The sequence below is a fragment of the Hevea brasiliensis genome, chromosome 2 (assembly GCF_030052815.1).
Source record: "Hevea brasiliensis isolate MT/VB/25A 57/8 chromosome 2, ASM3005281v1, whole genome shotgun sequence".
Lineage (NCBI taxonomy): Eukaryota > Viridiplantae > Streptophyta > Magnoliopsida > Malpighiales > Euphorbiaceae > Hevea > Hevea brasiliensis.
Window position 1 is genome coordinate 111141053 of NC_079494.1, and position 24651 is coordinate 111165703.

At 33.4% G+C, this 24651-nt stretch overlaps 3 protein-coding genes and 1 long non-coding RNA gene across 4 annotated transcripts; 1 reads left to right on the top strand and 3 right to left on the bottom strand.

Moving 5' to 3' along the window:
* The first annotated feature begins 2412 nt into the window (after positions 1 to 2412).
* On the top strand, positions 2413 to 5610 carry LOC110665542 (rho GTPase-activating protein 2). The gene is made up of 4 exons (XM_021825717.2): positions 2413 to 2918; positions 3789 to 3909; positions 3998 to 4348; positions 4513 to 5610. The coding sequence occupies exons 1-4, from the start codon at positions 2602 to 2604 to the stop codon at positions 5131 to 5133; spliced, it is 1410 nt and encodes a 469-aa protein (XP_021681409.2). The 5' UTR covers positions 2413 to 2601; the 3' UTR covers positions 5134 to 5610.
* Positions 5611 to 6536: 926 nt separating this feature from the next.
* Positions 6537 to 6986, bottom strand: LOC110665591 (uncharacterized). The gene has a single exon (XM_021825790.2). It carries the CDS (start codon positions 6984 to 6986, stop codon positions 6537 to 6539), a length of 450 nt encoding a protein of 149 aa, XP_021681482.2.
* A 3630-nt stretch (positions 6987 to 10616) lies between these two features.
* Positions 10617 to 12939, bottom strand: LOC110665545 (uncharacterized). The gene is made up of 2 exons (XR_009144980.1): positions 12487 to 12939; positions 10617 to 11948 (listed from the first exon to the last, which is right to left on the bottom strand). It is a non-coding gene; the product is annotated as an uncharacterized LOC110665545 (long non-coding RNA).
* A 919-nt stretch (positions 12940 to 13858) lies between these two features.
* LOC110665543 (RNA-binding protein BRN1) lies at positions 13859 to 18322 on the bottom strand. Its single transcript, XM_021825718.2, has 9 exons — positions 17880 to 18322; positions 17639 to 17721; positions 16174 to 16225; positions 15865 to 15990; positions 15691 to 15770; positions 15167 to 15346; positions 14602 to 14950; positions 14366 to 14509; positions 13859 to 14287 (listed from the first exon to the last, which is right to left on the bottom strand). The coding sequence occupies exons 1-9, from the start codon at positions 18046 to 18048 to the stop codon at positions 14160 to 14162; spliced, it is 1311 nt and encodes a 436-aa protein (XP_021681410.2). The 5' UTR covers positions 18049 to 18322; the 3' UTR covers positions 13859 to 14159.
* Positions 18323 to 24651: the final 6329 nt, after the last annotated feature.

Below are 24651 nucleotides of genomic sequence, written 5' to 3' on the forward strand. Positions count from 1 at the left end.
ATTTAGGACTCCGCATGTGATAGTATTAGCATTAATGAATTCAAGTTTTCATATTAATAAATGAAAAGAAAAAATTTTTATGAGTTTTAAATGGTTATAAATGAGGTAATAGGGATTTTAGTTAAAAGTTAAAATGAAATTATAATTTAATTTAAATTATCTTATATGCATATTGGGTCTAAATTGTAGGCTGGTTATGGATTTGAGGAATATAGGTTGGGTCGTGACATATACCGATTCAATGATCTATAGTTTTGAACTTATTTAAGCTGAAGTACACCTAACTATTTATAATTAAGTTAAAAGTCAATGGTTGAGTTGAGTTTTGCAATGGCCACCCAAAAACGTGAAGTTTTAGACAATTATACTTGTCAACTTCTTTTTTATAATTTGATACTTTATTTTAAAATTTTAATGATTTAGACCTTATATTTTATAATTGTTAAAATTATTAGATTTTATTTTTTTTATTAACTTTGTCTTTATTTGTTTTTTTTTGAATTTTTTTATAAAACAGAAAAAAATAATTTATTTTATAAAATTAATTTTAATTGAAAAAAAAAACTTAAGTGAAATATTAAATTGTTTAACTTTTAAAATATAGATATCAAATCATAATATCAGTTAAACTTTAAAAGTCAAATAGTAAATTTTCTTTTATATTTAAATTAATGATAATATTAAACAAAATGACATTTAATTTTGATTAAAGCATAAGCGAGTGATTAAATCATTCAATTTTTAAAATATAAAAATTAAATTATAATATCGATCAAAATTTAATTATTAAATAATAAATTTCTTTTTTTAAAAAAAAGCTCTAATATTACTGAGATAAAATTCATATTGTAAAAATGTAAGACTAAATTTAAAATACAAAAATTTAGTCAATTAATTTTTAAGTTGGCAAATTAAATTAATTTGCTCTAAATTTTAGTTTATAAAGAAACATTACCACATAACTAAAATAATATTTTTGGCATTTTATAATTTGTTTTCAAAAATTAATATAAATTACTTCATCTCTTTTTTATCTCTTTTTTTTTTCCTTATTCTCTTTATTTATATATTTTTCCTCTAAAAAAAATACAAATAATAATAAAAAAAATAAAATTGAAATTTAAAATAAAAAATCCAATCAATTCATTTTTATCTTCTGATGCTGGTTTCAAAGAGAGCAGGGAAAAAAAAAAAGAAAATAAAATAAATAAAAGAAGGGAAAAAGACAGAAAGAGAGCAACGATCAACTACTGAGTAGCATTCGAAATTCAAATAGTGCCTTTTTCTGAATAGAGAATACCTGATGCTTACTGGCTAGCGATACGTAGGGGCCCATGCAGATGGGACCCACTTTCCACCTTTGCGTCTTGTCCTGTGTGAATGTCCGTGACACGTGAAATTTTCTTTTGATTTTCTAATTTTTGTCTTTGTACAGTGTAACACCAAAAATTAATAAATGAGGTCCGTAATATTTTAAACGGACTCAATCTCATCCGTTCCTTACACGTCTCCTTCCTTTACCTATCACAAGTCGTGAAGTTCATTCCCTATGGTAATGGCAAATTCATACCCTATTTTATTTTTATTTAATAATATATTATTTAAATATTATATTTTTTTAAATATAATAAATTAATTAAATTTTTTAAAATAAAAAATTAATTAATAAATAATTTAATAATTTAACGAAAATAATATATTTATACAGTAGTTTTAGATTTTTATATATATATAATAAAAATGTAGAATTTATTGAAAGTAACGTGAGCCACTCAGAAACAGGTCAACAAAACCGAGACCAGGTGAGGAAAAGGACACTTACACCCTTGGGCCTTGAGTTCTGGGCAAAACTCAAAAATATGATCCATTTATCTATCTTTCCCATCGATCACGCGAAAGAGAAAGGCCTAAAAACCCAAAAAAAAAAGAGTAATTTATTATTGGAAATATCAAAGTTGTCCTGACAGATTTGATAGCTAAGTCCAAGATTTTTCCAAACCCAACGGTCCCCTTGTTCGCAAATTCGAATTCCCTTTTTCCACCCAAGGTGAGAAATGACACTATTGCTCATCATTTCTTTTGCCACCTTCCACTGTTATTTAAATGTGGATGTTGGACAATATAAGGAAAATGATAACTAATTAGGTATATCAATCTTTCTTCTCAATCAATCAATGCTTGATGAAGAAAAAAAAATTGTGATTAATTTATTTCTAATTTTATAATGATTTTAATAATCTAATAATGAAAATTGATGAGAGTGGCTGTGTTTCGTTATTTCTGGTGACTAGATTTATGTTAAGTTAAATTTACTGGATAATTAATGCAACTGCAATGGCGTTATCGATAAAAAGAGAAAATTGAAAGGACAAAACTGTCCATTAACACAGATAAAGTGAAGTGTCCTTAAAAATTTGAAAGGAGTGGCCGTTTGAGTACCAACTTCAAACTTAAAAAACCCCTTCGTCCCTTCGATGCAATCCTCTCGTGACACCGACCATAACCACAGATTTCTTCACTTCACTGCGCCATAGCCATTCTAGAGACTCACGCTCACTGCATTCCCATTTTGTCTGAGAAACTGCTTTGTTTGAGAGAATTATGACAGGCATTGTCATGATTACCAAGGGAGGTGGCTGCGCTGGTGGAGTTAGGGGGGCAAAGGGTACCAGAGCGAGCGAAGACGAGCAAAACCAGTTGTCAATGGTGGCGATTCTCTTGGCAGCTATAAGGAAATCTTTGGTGTCTTGCCGTTTTGAGGAGAGAGAAGATGTGATTCCTGCCGTTCATCATATGGAGATCGGGTGGCCTACAAATGTTCAGCACATTACGCATGTGACGTTCGATCGCTTCAATGGGTTTCTGGGTTTGCCCGTGGAGTTCGAAGTCGAGATCCCGTGTCGAGTCCCAAGTGCTAGGTAGTGTTTATCTCCTCTCGTAGTTATTGTCTTCTCCGTTTTGTGGGGGGTCTTACATTCACGAGACTTGAACTGAGTTTTGCTTAGAATTATTTGAGTATACTTGATTCGGTGGGAGATTAGATCTGAGAGATAGCAGAAGCAAGTTGTGTTTGTTTTAAGGAAAAAAAAAGTTGAGGAAGGGAGATTTGAAAATGAGCCCAGATTTTAACTGCATTTGGACTAAATTTTCTCTTTTAGCTCAGGTGTTGGGGTTATATACTTCTGGCTACTAAGGAAATAAGAGGACTAAAACCCCAGTTAGAAAATATTCTGGCTTTATGAAGTGAAATGAAATTCAAGAAACATTATTTTGTTTAATTAATCCGTGAGAAAATTTTGTTTCTTTTGTAACCTCACAATGAGGTTGTTAGACAAGTCAGTTGAGGTGGGTCGGTCAGCGTAAACATGGAGTCTCCAGTTAGACAGGTAAAGCACTCTAGGTTAGGGGATAGAAAGAAGAAAAAAGGTTTAGACCTAAACTGACTTGAACTAGAGCAGAACAACATGATTCAGAAGCATTAAATTTGCTCAATGATAGTCATTATCATTGGATTCCAGTTAGTTAGCAAGTCCTGTATCAGTTCAATGTTATCATAAATAAGATGGGGATTGTTATAGGATAAATTACCCCCTGCTCTGCTACAGAAAGAAACAAGTCAGAATTATCCAAAATAGCAGCAATTAATTGTATTTTGTGCTCTTTCCTATAAATATTATAGGATTGTTTGCTTTTCTCTATTTCACTTGTCAATTGGATTAATTTTTTACTAATTTACGCTGGTCCATATTTTCTATGTGTCTTTAACTTCTATGCATAAAATCCTGCAGTGCTAGTGTGTTTGGAGTCTCAGCAGAATCAATGCAATGTTCTTTTGATTCAAAAGGGAATAGTGTCCCAACAATTATCTTGCTAATGCAGGAGAGGCTGTACTCACAGGGAGGCCTAAAGGTATTGATTACTCAGCTTCTATTCAGTTGATTACTGTTATTTTACCTTGACTGAAGAGTCTTACGGTCTCACTTTGGGTGTTTTTTAGGCAGAAGGGATTTTTCGCATAAACCCAGAGAATGGCCAAGAGGAGAACGTGAGGGACCAGCTGAACAGGGGAATTGTGCCTGATGATATTGATGTACATTGCTTGGCGGGCCTTATAAAAGCCTGGTTTAGAGAGCTTCCTTCCGGAGTGCTGGATGGGCTTTCCCCTGAACAAGTTCTCCATTGCAACACAGAAGAAGAATGTGTTGAGCTTGTGAAGCAGCTAAAGCCAACAGAATCTGCGTTGCTCAATTGGGCCATTGACCTCATGGCTGATGTTGTCCAGGAAGAAGAATCCAATAAAATGAATGCCAGAAATATTGCAATGGTTTTTGCTCCAAACATGACTCAGGTACACATTCATTATTTGTTTAGCACATATCAGTACATTTCTATCTTGCTAGAGGAAAATTATACAAGGAAGCTAATTTTGCTTTTAAAAGCAAGAATTCTGTAATTTCCTTTTCTCAGTTTTTTAAATAAAACTGATGGGTTTTCCTCCTCTTCCTCGATTAGATGTCTGATCCATTGACGGCACTGATGCATGCTGTACAAGTAATGAACTTGCTTAAGACTCTAATCACGAAAGTACTAAGAGAACGTGAAGAGACTGCAACTGGAGGATATTCACCGATGTCATATCATTCATCTGGTCAACAAACTGATGAGGATTTTGACAGTCAGCAAGAGATGGATACCAGCTGTGAACTGAGACATTCACCATCAGATTATGATGAAGATCAGCAGGCCCATTACGATCCACACAATGAAGATGATGATGATGATGATGATGTTGAGTCATTGAGTGAGATAGAAGATTGCTTCTTGAGGCAATTGGATGAGAACAAAAGCACCAGCAATATGTTCTTTAAGCAATCACCAAGTGATTTACCCAGAGAATTTGGAAGTCCCAGAGCTTGCTCAGGGTTTAAAGCAGAATCTGGCATTTCATTTACTGAGAGCAAAAATGAGAATTCCAGTTCAGCTACAAGTGATGAAGACTCCAGGGCAAGTATCACAGATGTGGTTCAAGAAATTGATAGAAGTAGCCCATCAAAAGGATGTGAAAACTCTGATGATGTGGAGATGGTTGACAAATTAGCCGAGTCTGTCTTGCCCACGCAGTCGACCCTCTAGTATTTTTCTCAAAGTGCTTAGGAGAGTACTTCGTTTCCAGATTTTGGTTTGGTCTCTACCGTCACGGTTGCTTCTGTACATTAACACTGCATTAACTGTGTGGGCTTTGCTTGAACTGAGCATCGGAGTATTCTAGTAGTGTTGATTATTGTTAGAGAGTCATGGTTCAGCTTTGGGCTGAACTGCTGCTTCTTTTGTGAGTTTCAGCATAGAGCTGAGAACTTACTCTGTGTTTCTGTAGTGTGGATTTCTATTCTAACCTTGACATTATTAGGCTGGAATGATTCATTATACCTGAGTCTAATTCCATGTCTGTATCAAATGGATTTGCAGATGTCTATGATACTGAATTCTACATAGCTTCGTTCAACTTTACCTTGAAGTCATCCATGTTGCATGTGTTTGATTTCAAATTGTATTGTGGTCCATTTTTCATTCAAGATGAAATTATACAATTAGCTGTGGCTTATCTTGTCATTCTTAAGACTTGAATGATTCATGTGCCCAAGTCTAATTCCGTGTCAATATGCACAAGTCTGTGATGCTGAATTCCTACACTTAGCTTCATTCAACGTTTTCCTACTTAGTTCGTTTTTGCTTTGTTGTTTAAGTGGGTCTTTAATTAGAAAATCAAACAGAAAAGACTATCCACGTATATATATATATATATATATATATATATATATATATATATATATGTTTATTTGCATATGAATAGTTAGAAACTTCTGCTCAAAAAAGATTAGTGAAAATGATCATTCTTTTTCTCTCAAATTTTCTGTTGAGACTGGAATCTGATCCCATTTTGGTCTACTATCATCAATCTTGTCTTATTCTAGCTAAGGGCAAGAAAAATCATCGAAAGATACTGCACAATTTGAAGTGCTTATTGGAGCACTAAGTTAATTATACATAATTCCCAATTACCTTTGACGCTTTGGTGGCTGCTGTCGCTTTTGAGAAAAAGTTGCAATTCCATTACCCTTCTCATTCTGCAATTTTATACTGAAGAAAAGTTTTTTGCATGCAAGCATTCAAGATCTAACAACCTAAGCCAAATCATTATCAATCCATTGCATTCCTATTACTAGAGCATAAAAGAAGCTGCCTTAACACCACAGAAAAGAACATGAAGAACACAACCTCAGAATGGAATGAAACCAAGTGTATACTTTGCAGATTATCTGCACGCTTCCACAAAATTTCAAAAAGGAAAAAAGCATTAAGCAGCGTATAGATCATCTGTACAATTGTTTATCTATCAAGGATTTGAAGTGCGCTTAACCTCTTGATCCCCTCTTTCTCAGCCCCGGGAAGCTATGAAAAAATAATTATGGTAATAAAAAGAAAACCCAGAAAAATATATGGAGAAAAATAGTGATGCAAAATGAATGACCCTGGCTTCAGGATGCCAAGCAAGTCTCCCAGAAAAGCCTGTTCTTCTCCATCTCATTCATCGGTTCATTGGTCGATTCAACAGAAACACAAGATTTCTGATCTACTGTTAACCCAAGATGCCCATTGGCCCATTCTTGATAACCATGAACCTCCGGCTCCTCTTTCTTGTCCTGCTTCTCTTCCTCGTCCTTATAATCATCAACAACATGATCAATAGATGCTTGTTCAACTTCATTACAGGCATTGAGATCAGCAACACAAGAATAACAATCATCTGACACATCACAGCTGCATGATTGTGCATCATCATCATCATCCGCAAGATCTTTATTAATGGCTACGTTGGGATCAAAATCAGCCTCAGAATCACCAGAAGCTTCCACGAGCAAGCAAGAAAATAAATCAACATCTTTCTTGGTGTTGATTTTGGAATAGAAAGACCATGAATTTTCCATGAGTTTGATAGTTTCAGAGAGTTAGGTGTTGGAAGAAAAAGATTTCCCTTACACAGGCATGGCTAAGGACTTTATATGGAAATAAACAAAGAGTTTGAATTTGTTAAGGGTAAATTTCTCGGTGGGTCGGCCTCAAGATTCAAGAAAATGAATAATTTATAGACGAAAAAAGCAGGCAAAAAGAGACCATACCGAAGGGAGGGAGAGAGACAGATGACAACCATCATCAACCATTTGCCTAATCTTCTAGAAGGAAAAGATTGATTTAAATGGAACAAGTCGGGCATCTAGAAGAAGTAAATTCTCATTCCTGTGATAGTATGCCCCTGGAATGTCCACTTGTACCTTTTTACGCGTTTGGGTTTGGCTTGGCTGCTTCTTTTGTTTATTTTTTTTTTCCTTTTTAGAATTTTTTGCATGTACAATAGTCAGTGGTGCTTTAGGGATAAATGTGAAAAAAAAAAAAAAACTCATACTTTTTAAATTTTTATAATTTTATGTACATTAAAAAATTATAAATTAAAATCTAAATTTTTTAATTCTTATTAATTTTATTCTATCATTTCTTATCTTATTAATAGAGATAATTAATAAAAATAAAAAAAACATAAAATTTAATTAGTAATTTAACCAAGGCATAATTAAAAAAAAATAAAAGTATAAAGCTCTTTTATAATTTTTTTTAAAATTATTAAATTTTTAAATATAAATTATTAATTATAAATATATTTTATGTAAATTATTAATTAAAATATATAAATTTAAATGATTTCAAATAATTAAAATATTAATTAAATTCAAAAAGAATAATTTTTAACAAGTATTTTTATGCTGTTATTTCTAATATAATCTAAAGGCTAAAAAATAAACTTTCCTTAAATATTTGCTATAAAAAATTATATATAATTAATTAAAATATATACGACAATAATAATAATAATTAAATCTCTCAAATTAGTTAAAATTGACTATGTATATCGTTTTTCACAATTGAATTATGTTTGAAACCAATTTCATATCAATATTTAAAGGCTATAAAATTTTTTAATACTACTTATTTTTATATCATTCTAGGCATCTCCCTTTTTATTTTATTTTTTTATCACTGTTTTATCATATTTACTGGTTAAACTTTTATCAATTAAACTAATTCAAATTGAATTATTAATTTTAAAAATAATTTAAAATTTTATAAATTAAAATGGATTGAGGAATTTAAAAAAAAATGTACTTTTAAATTTATTGCAATTATACTCATATTAAAAAATTACTAATTAAATTATGTACTTTTTAATTAATACTAATTATATCTTTGACATGGCAGTTGACATAGCGTCTCCATTAATAAATTAATGGCTTATTTGATAGAAGGATATAATAGACAAGAGTTTAAAAAATATAGGGTTTAATTGGTAATTTTTTAATATGGTGTAAAATTATAAAAATTTTAAAAATATAGATTTTTTTGACATTTTTTCCTTTGTTTTATTCATTTTTATATTTGTTTTATATAATTCGTGCAAATACTTTGTTATATTTAGGGCTATGTGCTATTCTTTTGTAAATGAATAATTAAATCAAATTGACGAAATTTAATTATTTTAATAAAATATATTCAATTTAATTTAATGATCAATTAATAATTTTTAAAACTTATGATATTCAATTCAATTATTTTTAATTTAATAATTGAATTATTGAAATAATTAAAATTTTATTAATTAATATATAATTAAAGTTTTATCAACAATATTTAATATACATAGTTATTCTTTTATTAAAAAAAATATATTTATTATTTAAATATACTTTATTTATATTATATTAAATAATAATATAAAATATAAATTATCATTTTTTAATTAATTCAACTATAATTGATTATTGACTAAATATTTTTTTTATTTTAATTAGATTTAATTTTCTCTCAACAATTAGTATTTTAAAATCAGTTAAAAATTCAATTAGTTAAAATTTTAATTATGTTGAAACAATCAAAATTTTAATTTAATTCAGTTGGATAATTACATCATCAAAACGCTAAAATCATACTTCCTCCCGCATGTAAAAAATAAATAAATAAATAACAGTTTATTAAAAATAAAAAAGTGTTGTACATAGTTGAAGCGTGAGGCTGTTATCATAGAAATCATCTAACTGCGAGCTTGAGTCTAAGGACAATAACTGTCACATTTAGAATTTTTTTTATATTTAAAAAAAAAAAGAAAAAAATTTAAATGCATGTCAAATAATTAGAGGGCCTAACTTATTTTGCAATTAAAAAACAGGAACGCGGAACAAGTTACTCTTGTTAATTAATAAGACGTGAAGACTGTGCCTGCAACTGTCAAAATCTTCTAGAAGAAAAGAAATTTCCCAAATCAAAACCCTAATTGCTATTCGTAAATTTCAAATAATACTCCAAACTTACTAAATATTATTCAAATGATATTTTAGTTTGGTAAACCCAAGAATTTTTTATTAAGCAAGTTTGAAGCGTGGAAGATCTTCCAAGTTTACTTTGTATTTTCCAAACAAAACGACAATCTATTTTCTACTTCTACTGCGACGCCATTGGAAAACCTATTGGTGGACTAAGCTTAGCCTTGAGAAACGGCTACTCAGACTCTCACATTAGATTGATTTTGGTTAACCTTAATCACGTGGATTCCACTATTCTAAACCTTCTAATGAATGCTACTCTTTACGTTCAATTACGTGGTGGATCAGGGATGGATGATGGTCCCACCATTAGAAATTGCCAATGCTGATTAGTCCTACATTAATCACAGATGATTGAACATGTGTTCCTATGATCTCTCCTGCATCTGATTAGTTTCATTTTGCAGAGTATGATATTATGGCTTGCCTGAAAAGATTGATGATCATCAACTTGCAAAGTGGGCCATTGTCTATAATTCCTAATCAAATATTAAATTAATAGAGCCGTTCTGCTCTGGTTTTAATATAGCAGCACTCAATTGACTGCCATAGCATCACCATCCATCACGCAACCATTTGACAATTCAAATAATGGGCGCACAACTTAACACTTCACTTAAAAGTGGGTAAAGCCCAAGTATAGACCAGTTAAATGCATTTAGTTTGTAAAAAAATAAATTAAAAAAAAAAACCATCAACTTACTTCATAGAGATAAATAAATTTTACTTCCTTAATTGAAGAAAGTTATTTCCTTCCCTCTCAAGAAGTGAAATCAAAATGACAATCAAATAAATTGAGCTTACCAACTTCCTGAGAAGTTCGAAATTTCCATATTGAATTTGTTAACTTCCTTGAAAGTTAAAATTTCTAAATGAACTTACCCAACTCAACAATGCTTGTTTTAGGTAAATCATCAACTAAAAAAAACTGTGACGGGCTTTTAATCCAGTCCAGTAATTGCAGATTTAGCCTGTTCTACGTTAATTTTTAGTAGTCTCATACAAAGGAAACAATCACCATCCACTCTCGCTCAAGATCAAATTAAAATACAAGGCCTAAAGAAAAGAAGACGAGCAAGGCTCGGCTAGGACCCTCAAGGGAAATTCAGTCAATGTTCTCTCCAGTTTAAATCACAAAACAAGATCAATTAAACCATCTAATGTTCTAATTTTAAGACTTGGAAGAAGTTGAGATTTCAAATTCAATATTGATGCTTTCAGATAAGCGCTTTGATCAAACCATTTCAGAACTCAAAAGAGTTGTGTTTATACTTTCTTTTTAAGCAGAATTCATGACCATGTGTCATGCTCTCCATGGCACAGAATTATTACATCTTTCATTTGATAATCTTCTGTAGAGTACAGAAACAAATCTGATAGGTGCAACTTGGCAGATATTCAAACTGGCGTTTCTTTTAAGTATGTTTTTGCCAGGTGGAGCCTTGCCCATGGGCTACCCCAACTCAATGACCTCATCATCTCTGAAAGCAGCTTCCTTGAGTTTCATGGCACCATCTCTTAAGTTTCTCCAAAGCCCTGTAATCCGCTTGTTCTCAGCTGTTTCATAACTTGCAGCAATGGGATTAGTATAAAAAACATGAAAGGAACAATGATCAAACCTATAATTAGAACTTACTAAGTGGGAGGGCGGCCGAATCATGTACGCATCAAATATGTCAACACACTAATATAAGATTTTCATTTTGCAGGCTAGCGGCCCTTTCTCGGTTCTTTGTGCATGCATATACATTCACATCTACAAGATGAATTGAGACATCAACCGATGGATATAACAAGCCATCAATCACCTTTGAATGTAAAGTTTCAGTCTCTGCAATTTTCCAAAAATCATCTCAGATGGTGGAAAGCACATTCAAGCAAATGCAGCAAGAAAATTACCTACCTTGAAGTATGACCGCAATCCAATAATGCCATACACTAGATCCCAGTTACAAGAAATGTAACAGGAAATATACCAAAATACAAGATTGTTACGTTCCACATAAAGCTAATTCAACTTTTTCAAGAAAAATGGAAGAGAAAAAGTAATATCATAACAGAACAACACAGAGGAGCATGAACAGTGTTAGAAGATTGGACACAGTTGACTAATCAGGTAACTGGGAAAACATGGGCACATAGCATACTAATGTCAACCAATGCTATTGAAGCTGATCAACCTTAAATAATAAACTGGCAAAGATAATTTGGGTATAAAACAAAGTCCAACATTAAATCATGGTTGCAATTAACAAAAACTGAAAACTCTTTTGGTTCAACTGTTTGTTTTTTCTTCTTACTTTATAAAAAAAATTATTTTAATTGAGAATAAATGCCATAACTTCATATGACTAATTGGGTAAAGTTCAAGGAGAAGAAGACTAAGAAAAACCGACCACAAATCAAGCATTCCATATCGCCTTGGTGTGCAATCAAGCATTCCCGATAGCCTTGGTGTGCAAGCTGGACCACTAAAATTGGCGTTCCGGTTATTGCTTTCCATTTGATTTAGTGACAATGCTGATAAAAAAAAAAAGGAGAAAGCTGATAAAAAAGAAAGGAGGACAATGAAGTTTTGATAAGGGAAGGTAGCAGTACATTGAAGAAGAAGAAGAAGAAGAAGAAGAAGAAATAGAAGAAAACAAGAAAAGCAGAATATGTAATGGAAGTGGGACTCTCTGCTTAAATTAACATAAGGTGAGATTCGGTGAGATTTATTGCTTATTATTTGTTATGGGGAAGTGGGAAGGGTTAGTCATGTGGCTGTTTCTACTAATTTTTTAGCAAGATTAAAAAAAAAAATTTAGTAATTTATTGAGCTAGAGGCCAATTAATATGTTAACTACTAATTTGTAAAATTTTGAAATAAATAAATTTTCAATAGGCTAAGTATATGTTTTTGGACTTATGGATTATACAAGTTAAGTGTAATTCATGTACTGCAAATAGAATCACACCACAAACCAAAATTTAGTGCACATACTGCATTCCAAATTGGAGTACCAACTAAGCCTACCCACATGTACCAATGTATCATAAATCTAGATAAGTGGCATACCTTACACCTGTACCCCGTACCAGGTAACCATAGTCCTGAAAATACAATATTTCTATAAACTTAAGCAATGCCTTTAGAGGGTAGACTACATAAGGATATAAAGTGATTTGGTAAAATTCAATTACTTCATTCTTCATTCTTTCTTTCTGGCCAGAGCAAGTCTGTAGTAGCAAACATGGTACAGATATATAATTACCAAGCTCCATAAAAGACACATAGATAACTTTTTGTGGTGTTTTCTGGGCCAGTCTTGATATCTATCAGTGAGATAAAACGACAAAAAGGGTTCTATGAGGGGCTACTGCTATGTTTTCCAAATCATAAACACATTTTCAATAAGAAAGTAAGAAGATATCATCAGAAAGCCAGGAAAGATATGAATGCAATTTGTCAAAGATGTATTCTAAAATATATATTAATCAAAGTGCACATATAGGGAATAATTGAGACCAAAAAGGCTAAATACCTTTACATCCAAAATCTCATGTGGGCAACAATGTCTCTTCATTCTTATCTCCTGCTTTGGTAGGATAGTCCTTGTCAAGAAAGCAGTGGCTGAAACCTGAGACACAGAATCATTTTGCTCTCCTTGGAATCTGTTTACCCTAGCAAGAGAAATGTTCATTTAGTTAAATCTAGTAAAGTGCAAAAAATTAAATGTATGCAACAGCTTCAAAATTCAGTACCTGAATCACAAGAAACAAACGGCTAGCAACTCCAAGCTTTTGGGATGAATAACTGAAAGAAATTAGCACAAAAATGTTACACAAGTATAGCATCTTTAACTCCTTGTGATTTTTCCTAGTGAGATTTATCAAATTAAGTTCGAGAAAGGAAAATAAGTATATAATTTGACCACATCACCTAAATTGCCACAAACAAATATTTGCATGAGACTAAGCAATCAGCACAGGTAGAAAGTACAAAATCTGCTGCGAAATGATAAGATATCAATATGTAGACAGCTATCTCAATACCTGAATACTCACTGGGCATAGGTACACATCTTCAGCATTAACAATAAAAACAAGCACTTAATATAACCTAGATTTGATACACCACTTCAGGACATGGAAAGGCCAAATGCGTATATTCACTAATCCATATCTACAATTTCACTGTCATCTCACCCAGTTTTGAAAGTGTAATGCATAAAGAACAGGAGAAGGAAAAATTAGCACAATGTACAAGATGCTCATGTAACACATAGGAAATAACATGCTTGATACTTGACACTCTTAAAGTATCTTCAACACGGCATATACTGTCTCCCTATGATTCATATAGTTGATGACAGAATAAATTTCTCTTTGAAAAAAAAAAGACCTTGAACAACAGGAATGGGTGGAGAAAAAAAAGAGACAGAGTCAGATGTTTCCACCAACAATATATTAACAAAGAATCTTGGGGGAAAAATAAAAAAATTAATAATTGATCCCTAAAGAACCTCCATGGTACACAAATTACAAATCATATGGGTGCAGAATGCACCATGAATTACAAGTTTTGGGAATTTAAATCCCATGAAGCAATTACACAGAAGGAATATGCACATAGCCTCAGATTATCGATCCGCTCCAAAGTGTTGATACTGCAGTCACCCCCACAAATCCAGGTTACATGCGAGCACATATCAAATAGAATTCTGCTCGCTTCCATGATTCACCTTCTGATCAATAGGGTTTAGTTTGTTTATTGTCCCTCTTAAGCTGAACTTTCAATTTCTTACCACCTAATTGGAATCCATTCATCATGTTAATAGCATTTTGTGCAGCTGCTGGTGAGTCATAACTAACAAAACCTGCAAATAAATGCCTATTAGAGATAAAGCTCCTCACATCAAATATTAGATTCTAAAGTACCCAGAAAATCGGCATACCAAAACATTTGCTAACACCAGTTGCTTTATCGACAAAGACCTTAGCACTCAAGACTTTACCAAATTGCTGAAAAGCATTGGCAAGCTCTTGGTCACCAAATTCTTGAGGTATGTGATATATAAACAGATTAGCACCAGGTGGACCTAAGTCAAAGAAACTAGAATAGTTAGCATAATACCAAAACCAAGAATACCAAACAAAATAACAATATGTGGAATAATGATGCAGAACAAACCTTCTAATTGACTGCCAGAATTTGAACTGACACCTGAAAATGTTGCAGAATTACTGCTTGCAATTGCAGCAGGTACCGTACTAGGCGACCCACTCAAAGGCTGGTGACTCATCATTCCTCCAGGATATGCCATGGGATACTGAATACCTGGCACCGCAGGATAAGCAGAGCCAACATAGCTTGCAGGAGGCATTGCATAATTTCTAGGGGTCATACCGGGGCCAAGATCAGGTCTGATTCCACCACGCAATGCATTTCCTTGATTTACAGGAGAAATCATACTATGAAAAGCAGGTTGATTCTGCAAAGGGGGCAAGCGGTATGGCATAATTCCATAAGTTCCAGGGGCCTGCCAGACAACATCACCACAGTTGGAACTACAATTTGGTTTTAGAAAATGAAAGAAAGTTCGAATGAGAAGGAAAAAGGAAAAAAAGGCAATCAGGATATTCAAAGATGGGGCAATGGTAAAAAGGGTACTGATGAATCCAAAACAATTGCGAGGCAAGGGCGCAAGGCAAAAATTTGAACCATTTGCTAACAAATTGGAGGCAGAAAAACTGACCTGGTATCCATACCCATTATAGGGAGGAACATACCCCATTGGCAAGGCTCCAAACAATGAAGGATGTTGTGAATCAGCATTCGGAAGACTAGAAGCCTGAGATTGTGCTTTCTGAGCCCTTCGTGCCTGCCTTTCCTTTTCTGTATCTGCCCATTTGACAACCAAAGGAACACTTGAACCCTAAAAGAATCAAAGATAACAGTTAGGCTGCAAATCACAGAAATTACTCAAGTTTGGGAAGAGGTTGAGCAGGCCTGTAAACTCACTGCAATACAGATTAAAGAGAGTAATAGTTAGTATTACAGCTACATTCTCCTACCACATGTAACTAACCTTGCATAAAATCTATTACTGAGATGTGAAGAGCAAAATTTTTAATAGATCAATACATTTATCATGCAACTGTTGCATTGCAGTTAATCTGGAGGAACAAATCTCCAGAACCAATTGCAATAATCCATTCTGATTTTTTAAGATGAAAATTTCAAAAGCAAAAACAAATAAAACCATAAATAATCACAAACCTCCATTTTGTGCTTTCCGTTGACAGCCTCCAGGGCAGCAAGGGCTTGTTCTTTAGTATCATACTTCAAAAAGGCACATCCTACCAAATAATTAGTTGAGACCAGCTAGAACATTAGAGTTTAGTACTTTGAAAACCATAACTTGAAAGCAAATCGGGTTTGTTAAATCAGTACCTTTGCTTGTCTGCTGAGAACCTCTTAGAATTTGTAAATCCTTTACAGTTCCATATTGGGAGAATAATTCAGATACCTCAGCTTCAGAAACATTTTTTGGAAGCATACCAACAAAGAGTTTGTGTTCTGGATTGCAAGGAGAGCATAAATCATTCAAAAATACACATAAGCATAACATAGAAAATCAAATTGATCAAAACAATGAATACAAAAGCAGCATCAGATAAGGAATAAGAACAACGACTGCAGCAATTTACAGCAACCATCTTAAAGACAACTACATAAACAGCCAATGAAATTATATTACACCTAGCCTTTCCAACTCGCCATCTGCATACTTCACTTGCAACGGACTAGATGCCTGAATTGGACAGAAAGAATAGGGTGCATTTTAATTAGAGAAATAAAGAAAACGATGCATCAGAGTAGTAAGAGTAAGAAACATAACTTGGCATTGATATAGGACAATATATATGAGTTATTGGAAAATCCAATTAAGTGGATTTAAAATTTCCCTTACGCCTTCTGAAAAGAGATTGCATTAAGAATTAACCCTTAATGACAACTGGTTAAACAGTAAACTGGTTCATATGAGCTCCTTGATTCACATTAATATCTAAGTCAACAAACCACCAAGTTGCATAAGAGTGCACCTATGATGGTAGCTGTGGACATATTGTGCATTAATAATGATTTTTGCAGATCAATTGAGGTTTTTTTTTTATCCCCCACTTTTGATGCAAGAGGAGATCACAATAATATGAATCTATATATCTACCCAAAACCTCATCCAGCTGACAACCTAAGCTAAGTCTAGATGGCTAAAAACTCAAACATTATACCACAATATGATAATAAACTACGAAAGGTCCATCTCTTCTCCATTAATTTGTAACCTTGTTTTGTAGTCATTAGCACTAAATCCAAATTTGAAGTATTTAAAATGTCCAGCTAATTCTACAATTCCATCATAACTTATTCCCATGGAAAGAGTATTTTTTTCCCCCATTGCAATGTTCCATAACACATGCTTAAAAACAACAGGTATTTTTTGTTTTGAAAGGAATCTAGCATTGTTCTGAGCAAAAAGCTTCACCCGCTTCTCTTTCAATCATTATCTTTTTTGATAGTCAGCTCCCTGATCATCTGATCATAAGAATTGCCTTTCCAACCACCAAATCTATCAAAATCCTAATCTTGTGGCTCCTTTAACAAAAACTTTTCTTATGCAATTAGCAAACTAGCTCACTACCATTGTGAATGGGGAATGGGCACCCCGAATCTCACAGTAATTAATTGTTCCACACATCCTAAAACTGCAACATGCATGCGTACTTTATGTTAATAGGTGCAAGAGTAAATAAGATATTCTTGTGAGAGCTTTACTGAATTCTTGCTTCATATTTAGAGACTTAAAGACTGTTTTCAGAGCATTATTGACTCTGTAATTACTAACTGACTTGACAATTAGTGAGGCTGCTAATTCATCATGCTTACGTCATACATTAAATAAGTTGTGGCCACGTATCAAACAATGCAGAAATAATTCCATTTACCCAAGTAATTCTCTCTACCTCACTGCTAAACTACGGTTGGCAATTGTCATAAACAGCCATTTTTAAAGACTACTCAATAAATATTTCTTAGTAAGATGCAGAGATCAGTAAATGAAACTATAATGGCTGAAATTCCCACCAACTTTAATCTACAATGTGCAACAAAATCAATAACAAAATGTGAAGAACAAGTAACAAAGCTGAAAATTTGCACTCACCCCAGGCAAAGTTTTCTTGTTATGGCATGCATTAACGGCCTTATCTGCTTCCAGCCGGGAAGGACATATTACAAAACAACACCCTACACACAGAAGCACAAAATTAGGGTTAAAAACACAACGAATCTAGAACTAGACGGAAAAAATGGGGCAAATCAGGAAGAAAAATCAGAAGCGGAAAGAAGAGAAGAAAAAAGAAAGATTTGTTGAATGTGAAAAAGAAATGAACAGAAAAAAGAACCTCTGGAGGCGCGCGTGGTCTTGTCTTTGATGATGTTGACTTCGTCGACCAAAGCGAACTCTTTGAACATTGCGAGAAGCTGAGCTTCGGTCATGTGCTTGGGCACTTGACCTACAAACAGCTTAACGCACTCTTCGCTCGATTTATTTTCCTCTTTACCCTCCGCCATTAATGCCTATAGACCACAGACACCTCAACACACTCCCTCTCTCTGCTTGCGTAGAAGAATTGGCTGGCTGGCTGTTTCTCTCTCTAGATTCTTGCTGGCTTCGTGTTTTCTATTTTTTCTTCGAGGAGTCGTCGCTGGGGGAAATTGGGGGATTTCCGAATGGCAAAGTTGGATCTTCGATAGATAAATTATAATTAAACGATTCGTAAATGGGCTCGACCTTCGCCTGATTTACGGGCGTGACCTTACAGCTGTTATGGTTCTAAGCTTGGAAATGGTTGTACTCGTACAGTTGCCTTGCGAATAGAAGCAAGAGGTTGTACTTTCAACGATTTGTGTAATGAAAAGACGAAAATGGGCAACAGGTTTCTGGTCTCCGAGATTAAATCTTGCATGGAAAGCCTCGAGTCCTTGTCCCCATAACCCGAAATGGGAAAGTCTGATGAGAAAGGGACAAGTAAAAGGAGAATACTAAATTTTTATAAAAGTGGACTCTTGGGCTGAGTGGGACAATACTTGAGTTTACCGCAAGGTATCAACACAATCCCTTCTTCTTGCTACCTTTATATTTTCAGAAAAATTATTTAATAATGAAAAATAATTCCCCAAGCAGAAATTAAGATTATCTTACTTTGATTCTCTACACCCTGCAAAAAAATATTATACGTGCATTCTCATCGTACTTAAAAATTTTGATATATAATTATTTATGATGATATATGAGTTTTTGAGAATATATAATTATATATATATATATAATCCACTGATGAAAAAAACAAGTATCTCTCCCATTAAAAAGAAAAAAAAGCTTTCCCTCGTTCCTTTTGAAAAATTTGCAAATACTTGTCTTTTATCCTTTCCCAGAAAGGGACTGCCCATCCAGGCTTTGCATTCATTTTTATACACACACTAGTGAATAAGCACTGTGGATCTTCTGTTCAACTTTATATATATATATATATATATATATATATATATTTGGGTCTAAACTTTAGAATATTAATTTGGAGGCTGGAAAGGATGGCCAAAATCCAAAATCCTGAAAGCAGCCTTTCTTTTACGGGAGAACTTACTCATCATTTGTTAATAAAATAATTGAAAATTTAATTTTTATAAATTTAGGCTATGTTTAATAACATATTATTTGGACCAACATTTAAAAGTTAAAACAGTAATTCATTTTTTTTAACTTTTATAAAATAAGTGAGTGTTCATTATTTTTGTATTTAATAATTAATTTAATATTTATTTTTATTAAATATATTTATTTTAAATTACTATATAAATAATTAATTATTAATTATTAACCATTAATAAAATAACTAACTAATGCTGGAATGATTAATAGTCTGAATAGATTTTTAGTAATTAAATTAAAATTAAAATCCAAGTAATTTCATTTATTTAAAAAAAATTAATAAAATATTGTCAGCACAGGTAATTTCGAGGATGTTCCCATGCATGGACAATTAGTTATAAAATAAATAAAATAGTAAAAACCGCGTGAAAAATGCGAGCAAACTTGCTTAATAATATAATTTAATTTAATCTTACACGGAATATAAGTTGTTGAACTAAAAATTGCGCCTGCAGTTGTTTTCACCGGAAAACGTACGGGATCCGTCATTTGTTGCTAGATGCAGTAGCCAGGCCAGGCCCCATCATTCAAGTGGAATGCAGGGGTAATATTGTAAATCTAAAGGAGAGGGATATGATGGGTAGTTAAGTGTAAACCACGAGGCCCAAAAATAACAACGCCGGCCAGACTGTCCCGCCAACGCTCAAGCGCCCTGCTCTCTTCCTCCAATTTCCCAACACTTGCCTTGCTTGCCTCTTTTCTCACTCCCTCAACCAAGTCACTGGAAAATCTCGAGACTGATCAATATCTTAATCAGAAACATTGAATTAACTCATAATTAATCATGACATCGAAATAATTAGTAGTTGAGGCAGTAGGTGTAAAATAAGCTTTGAGGCGTGATGAATTTAATTGCCCCTACTAGATTATTGCAAGGTTATGGCAATATATCTCAAGAATATAATAAAGCCTGAAATCTACAGAAAGCAAGTCCTAAAGATTTCCCTTAAGAACTCTTTATATGAACTGAATTTAGAGAGACTATAAGAAAAGAAGAAGAAGTATAAGTAGTATATATCTGGATTAAAAAACTCATCTATATTTATAAAGAATGAAAAGTCATGGCACCTTTACTAGATAGATACATCTGTTTATCTCCAATAGATACAACTATTTGTGTAATTGAGATGTTTGTTTATTAAAAGCTACCTATGTGACTATTTGTATAGACATATCTGTTTATTAACAGACGCCTATACAAATAGTTATGACTTTTTGAATAGAATGGATATGTCTGTTTATTAACAGATACTTATACAAACAGTTGTGACTGTTTGTATAGAATTGACATGTCTGTCTATTAACAGACACATCTACTTATTAATAAACACATATGTTCGTAATTTATTTACGAAAATTACAATACAATAATTATTTTATTTCACACATATACGTGCCAAGTGCCATAATAGAATAATATATATTAAATTATATATATACAATTCTATACATATTTCACTCTTGTCATTCCTTCATTTTCTTATATTTTAACAATATAGGAATTCTTTCTCTCTATACTGTCTAACATACAAGCTATTTATAATAATCCCTCACTTAGCTTGTATTGTTAGATCTCATTGTTTCATACATAATGAAAAATATCTTTCGATTAAAACTTTTTCTTAGTGTAAGTATTTCAAAGTTCTAAAGAAATCATGGTGGCCTTAGCTTAAACCTATATTCTTATTTAATATAACCGAAAATACTACACACACGAATCAATTAGTTCGACTCAAAAAGTTCACCAAAATTTTAGCACGAATATGGCATTGTGCTACCTCCTGTTTTCATGAACATTTATAAAAGTTATTATCGCTTTTGTTGAAGCGGCACCACTTCCTATGTTCATATAGGTGAAGTTTCCTTTGTAATAATTTTAAACTTCATTAAGAGTATAAATACTCATCCTCGTTCCATTAACTTAGTACACTAAGTACTTAATTATAACATTTACTAATGACTTGTTGTTACCCTTTAAACTTTATTTAGTAATAATACTATAAAGTAGGGTTTCCATCATTAGTAAATTTAATGAAATATTTTTAATCATAATCCAGTACACGTATTTTTTATCATATCTCTCGAGAGCCCTTTTGTAAACAGATCTGCCAAATTATTACAAGACTTGACATAAGTAATAGTAATAATTCCATCAGAGATTAATTGTCTCACATACTCATGCCTTAAGCTAATATGTTTAGACTTTCCATTATAAATTTTATTATAAGCTCTAGACATTGTTGCTTGACCATCACAATGTAAGGAAACAGTAGGCATCGGTTGTGGCCACAACTTGATATATAGTAAAAAATTTCTCAGCCATTCTGCCTCCTTACCGGCTACTGCTAGAGCTATAAATTCTGATTCCATTGTGGAATGGGTCATACAAGTTTGTTTCTTTGATGCCCAAGAAATAGCACATCCTCCTAAGGTAAAAACCCAACCGGAAGTTGATTGATTATCATTAATACTAATTATCAGCTAGCATTTGTATAACCTTCTAACACAATTGGAAATTTATTATAAAATAAACCAAAGTTTATAGTTTTTTTAAATAATCAAGAAATCTTGAAATTGCTTTCCAATGTTCAATACTAGGCTTACTAGTGTATGTTGATAATTTACATACTGCAAAAGCAATGTCAGGTATAGTGCAATGCATAGCATACATTAGGCTACCAATTGCACTAGTATCCTCAATTTGAGTAACTGCTCTGCCAGAATTTTCAGTTAATTTGGAAGAAACATCATACAGAGTTTTTGCTTCTTTGACTTTTAAATGATTAAACTCCGCCTAAGTAGTTTGTGCTTAGCTAGTCCCAAGCCCGGATAAAGGAGGAGGGTTGCGGTAGGTGACAACCAGCGTAAAAATTTTATCACACCCTATGATATGGATTCAAATGATATAAACGTTGGGGCGTCCTCTACTAACGACGCGCTACATCGGAGCCCGGGTGTAGTGATAAATATGCAAGGGTGTAGGGCGTTCACCGAAAGCGACGCGCCATGCCGGCGCCCGGGTATGGTGTTAAGTGAGCAAGGGTTCCCACATTATGGACGGGTGTGGGTAAAGAAGTTAGTCCATAGGACAGATAGTAGAACAAATAGTGGAACAGAACACAAGATAGACATAGAAAACAATAGAAGATATCATAGAAGGAGACCAATTAGGAAGGAGCAGGATAGGAGGAGGATCAGGGTTGGTACTTGGAATGTTGGATCACTTACAGGAAAATTAATGGAGCTTGTGGATACCTTAGAAAGGAGAAGGGTGAATATTGCTTGCATTCAGGAGACTAAATGGGTAGGAGAGAAAAGTAAGGAAGTGGGTAATTCAGAGTATAAACTGTGGTTTACCGAAAAGGAGAGAAACAAGAACGGAGTGGGTATAATCATAGACAGAACATTGAAAGACGCAGTAGTAGCTGTGAAAAGAGTAGGAGATAGAATTATACTAGTAAAGCTAGTACTAGAAGGAGAAACAATAAATATAGTTAGTGCTTATGCCCCACAAATAGGACTAGACAGTGAGAGTAAACAAATGTTTTGGGAAGATATGGATGATTTAATGCAAAGCATACCGAATGAAGAGAATGTTTTCATTGGTGGAGATTTGAATGGACATGTAGGAAGTGATAGGCAAGGTTATAAGAATGTTCATGGAGGTTTTGGTTTTGGCAGCCGAAATGAGGAGGGAAAAAGCATCCTGGATTTTGTTATGGCATACGACCTAATACTAGCAAATACTTACTTTATAAAAAGAGAGTCACATTTAGTGACTTTCAAAAGTGGGTAACATAGAAGCCAAATCGACTTTCTCTTAACCAGGAAGACAAATAGAGCTCTATGCAAAGATTGCAAGGTCATTCTAGGAGAGGCTTTAACAAGTCAACATAGGTTGGTGGTCTAGGATGTCAAGTTTAGGAACAATTCAAGTAAGGTCAGAAGAAATAGTGTAGCTCGAACAAAGTGGTGGGAGTTCAAAGGAGTAAAGCAAGTGAAGTTCAAAAATGAGCTTCTCGAGTCCGAAGTATGGAAGCTAGATATGGAGGCCAATGATATGTGGATACAGATGGCATCAAAGATTAGAGAAGTAGCTAGAAAAGTACTTGGAGAGTCTAAAGGACATGGACCACCCTCAAAAGAGAGATGGTGGTGGAATGAGGAAGTACAAAAGGCAGTGAAGAGAAAAAGGGAATGGTATAAGAAATTACCTAAATGTGATAATAATGAGGCATATGAACAGTACAAGATAGCAAAGAAAGAGGCAAAAAAGGCAGTTAGTCAATCAAGAGCACAGGCCTTTGAAAAGTTATATGAGAAACTTGGAACTAAAGAAGGGGAGAAAGATATTTATAGATTAGCAAGGAGTAGAGAAAAAAAATGTCAAGATCTCAATCAAGTTAGGTGCATTAAGGATAAAGAAGGAAAAGTGTTGGTGAAAGATGAGGACATTAAAGAAAGATGGAGAAATTATTTTAATGATCTCTTTAATAATAGTCAAAATGGAAATAGCGTGAATATAGATTATAGAACAATAGAAAAGAATGTAAATTATACTAGAAGGATTAGATCTTTAGAAGTAAAGGAAGCACTTAAGAGAATGAAAGTGGGTAAAGCCTGTGGACCCGATGAAATACTAATTGAAGTGTGGAAGTATTTGGGAGATATAGGAGTGGCATGGTTAACTAAATTATTTAATAAGATTCTAAACTCAAAGAAAATGCCTGATGAATGGAGGAAGAGTATTTTAGTACCAATTTTTAAAAATAAGGGAGACATACAGAGTTGCTCAAACTATAGGGGAATTAAACTCATGAGCCATACTATGAAGTTGTGGGAGAGAGTTGTGGAGCATCGACTACGTCATGATACTTCTATCTCTCTCAATCAATTTGGTTTCATGCCCGGTCGTTCAACTATGGAAGCGATCTTTCTCATTAGAAGCTTGATGGAGAAATATAGAGATGGGAAGAAAGATCTACACATGGTTTTTATTGATTTGGAGAAGGCTTATGATAGTGTTCCAAGAGAGGTCTTATGGAATGTGTTAGAACAAAAGAGGGTATCTATTAGGTACATACAAGTATTGAAAGATATGTATAAAGGAGCAACTACTATTGTGCGCACAGTGGGAGGGGATACAAGAGATTTTCCGATCTCAATTGGATTACACCAAGGATCAGCCATAAGCCCTTACCTTTTCACATTAGTTTTAGATGAACTGACGAAACATATACAAGAGAGTATTTCTTGGTGCATGATGTTTGCGGATGATATTGTTCTGATAGATGAGACACAAGAAGGAGTCAATAGGAAGCTAGAACTTTGGAGAAGTACTCTAGAGTCAAAGGGTTTTAAGTTAAGTAGAACGAAGACAGAATACATGCATTGCAAGTTCAGTGAAGGCCAAACTGGTGATAGGGAAGGAGTTAGTTTGAATGGAGTGGTACTGTCCCAAAGTA

Excerpts from the sequence above, each read along its gene's own strand:
- LOC110665543 (XM_021825718.2), bottom strand. The coding sequence starts at position 18,048 with ATGGCGGAGGGTAAAGAGGAAAATAAATCGAGCGAAGAGTGCGTTAAG. Across the intron at positions 17,722-17,879 it reads GACCACGCGCGCCTCCAGAG|GGTGTTGTTTTGTAATATGT; the intron begins GTTCTTTTTTCT and ends TTCTGTGTGTAG. Across the intron at positions 14,288-14,365 it reads TGGTGTTAGCAAATGTTTTG|GTTTTGTTAGTTATGACTCA; the intron begins GTATGCCGATTT and ends ATTTATTTGCAG.
- LOC110665591 (XM_021825790.2), bottom strand. The coding sequence starts at position 6,986 with ATGGAAAATTCATGGTCTTTCTATTCCAAAATCAACACCAAGAAAGAT.
- LOC110665542 (XM_021825717.2), top strand. The coding sequence starts at position 2,602 with ATGACAGGCATTGTCATGATTACCAAGGGAGGTGGCTGCGCTGGTGGA. Across the intron at positions 2,919-3,788 it reads TGTCGAGTCCCAAGTGCTAG|TGCTAGTGTGTTTGGAGTCT; the intron begins GTAGTGTTTATC and ends AAAATCCTGCAG. Across the intron at positions 3,910-3,997 it reads ACTCACAGGGAGGCCTAAAG|GCAGAAGGGATTTTTCGCAT; the intron begins GTATTGATTACT and ends GGTGTTTTTTAG.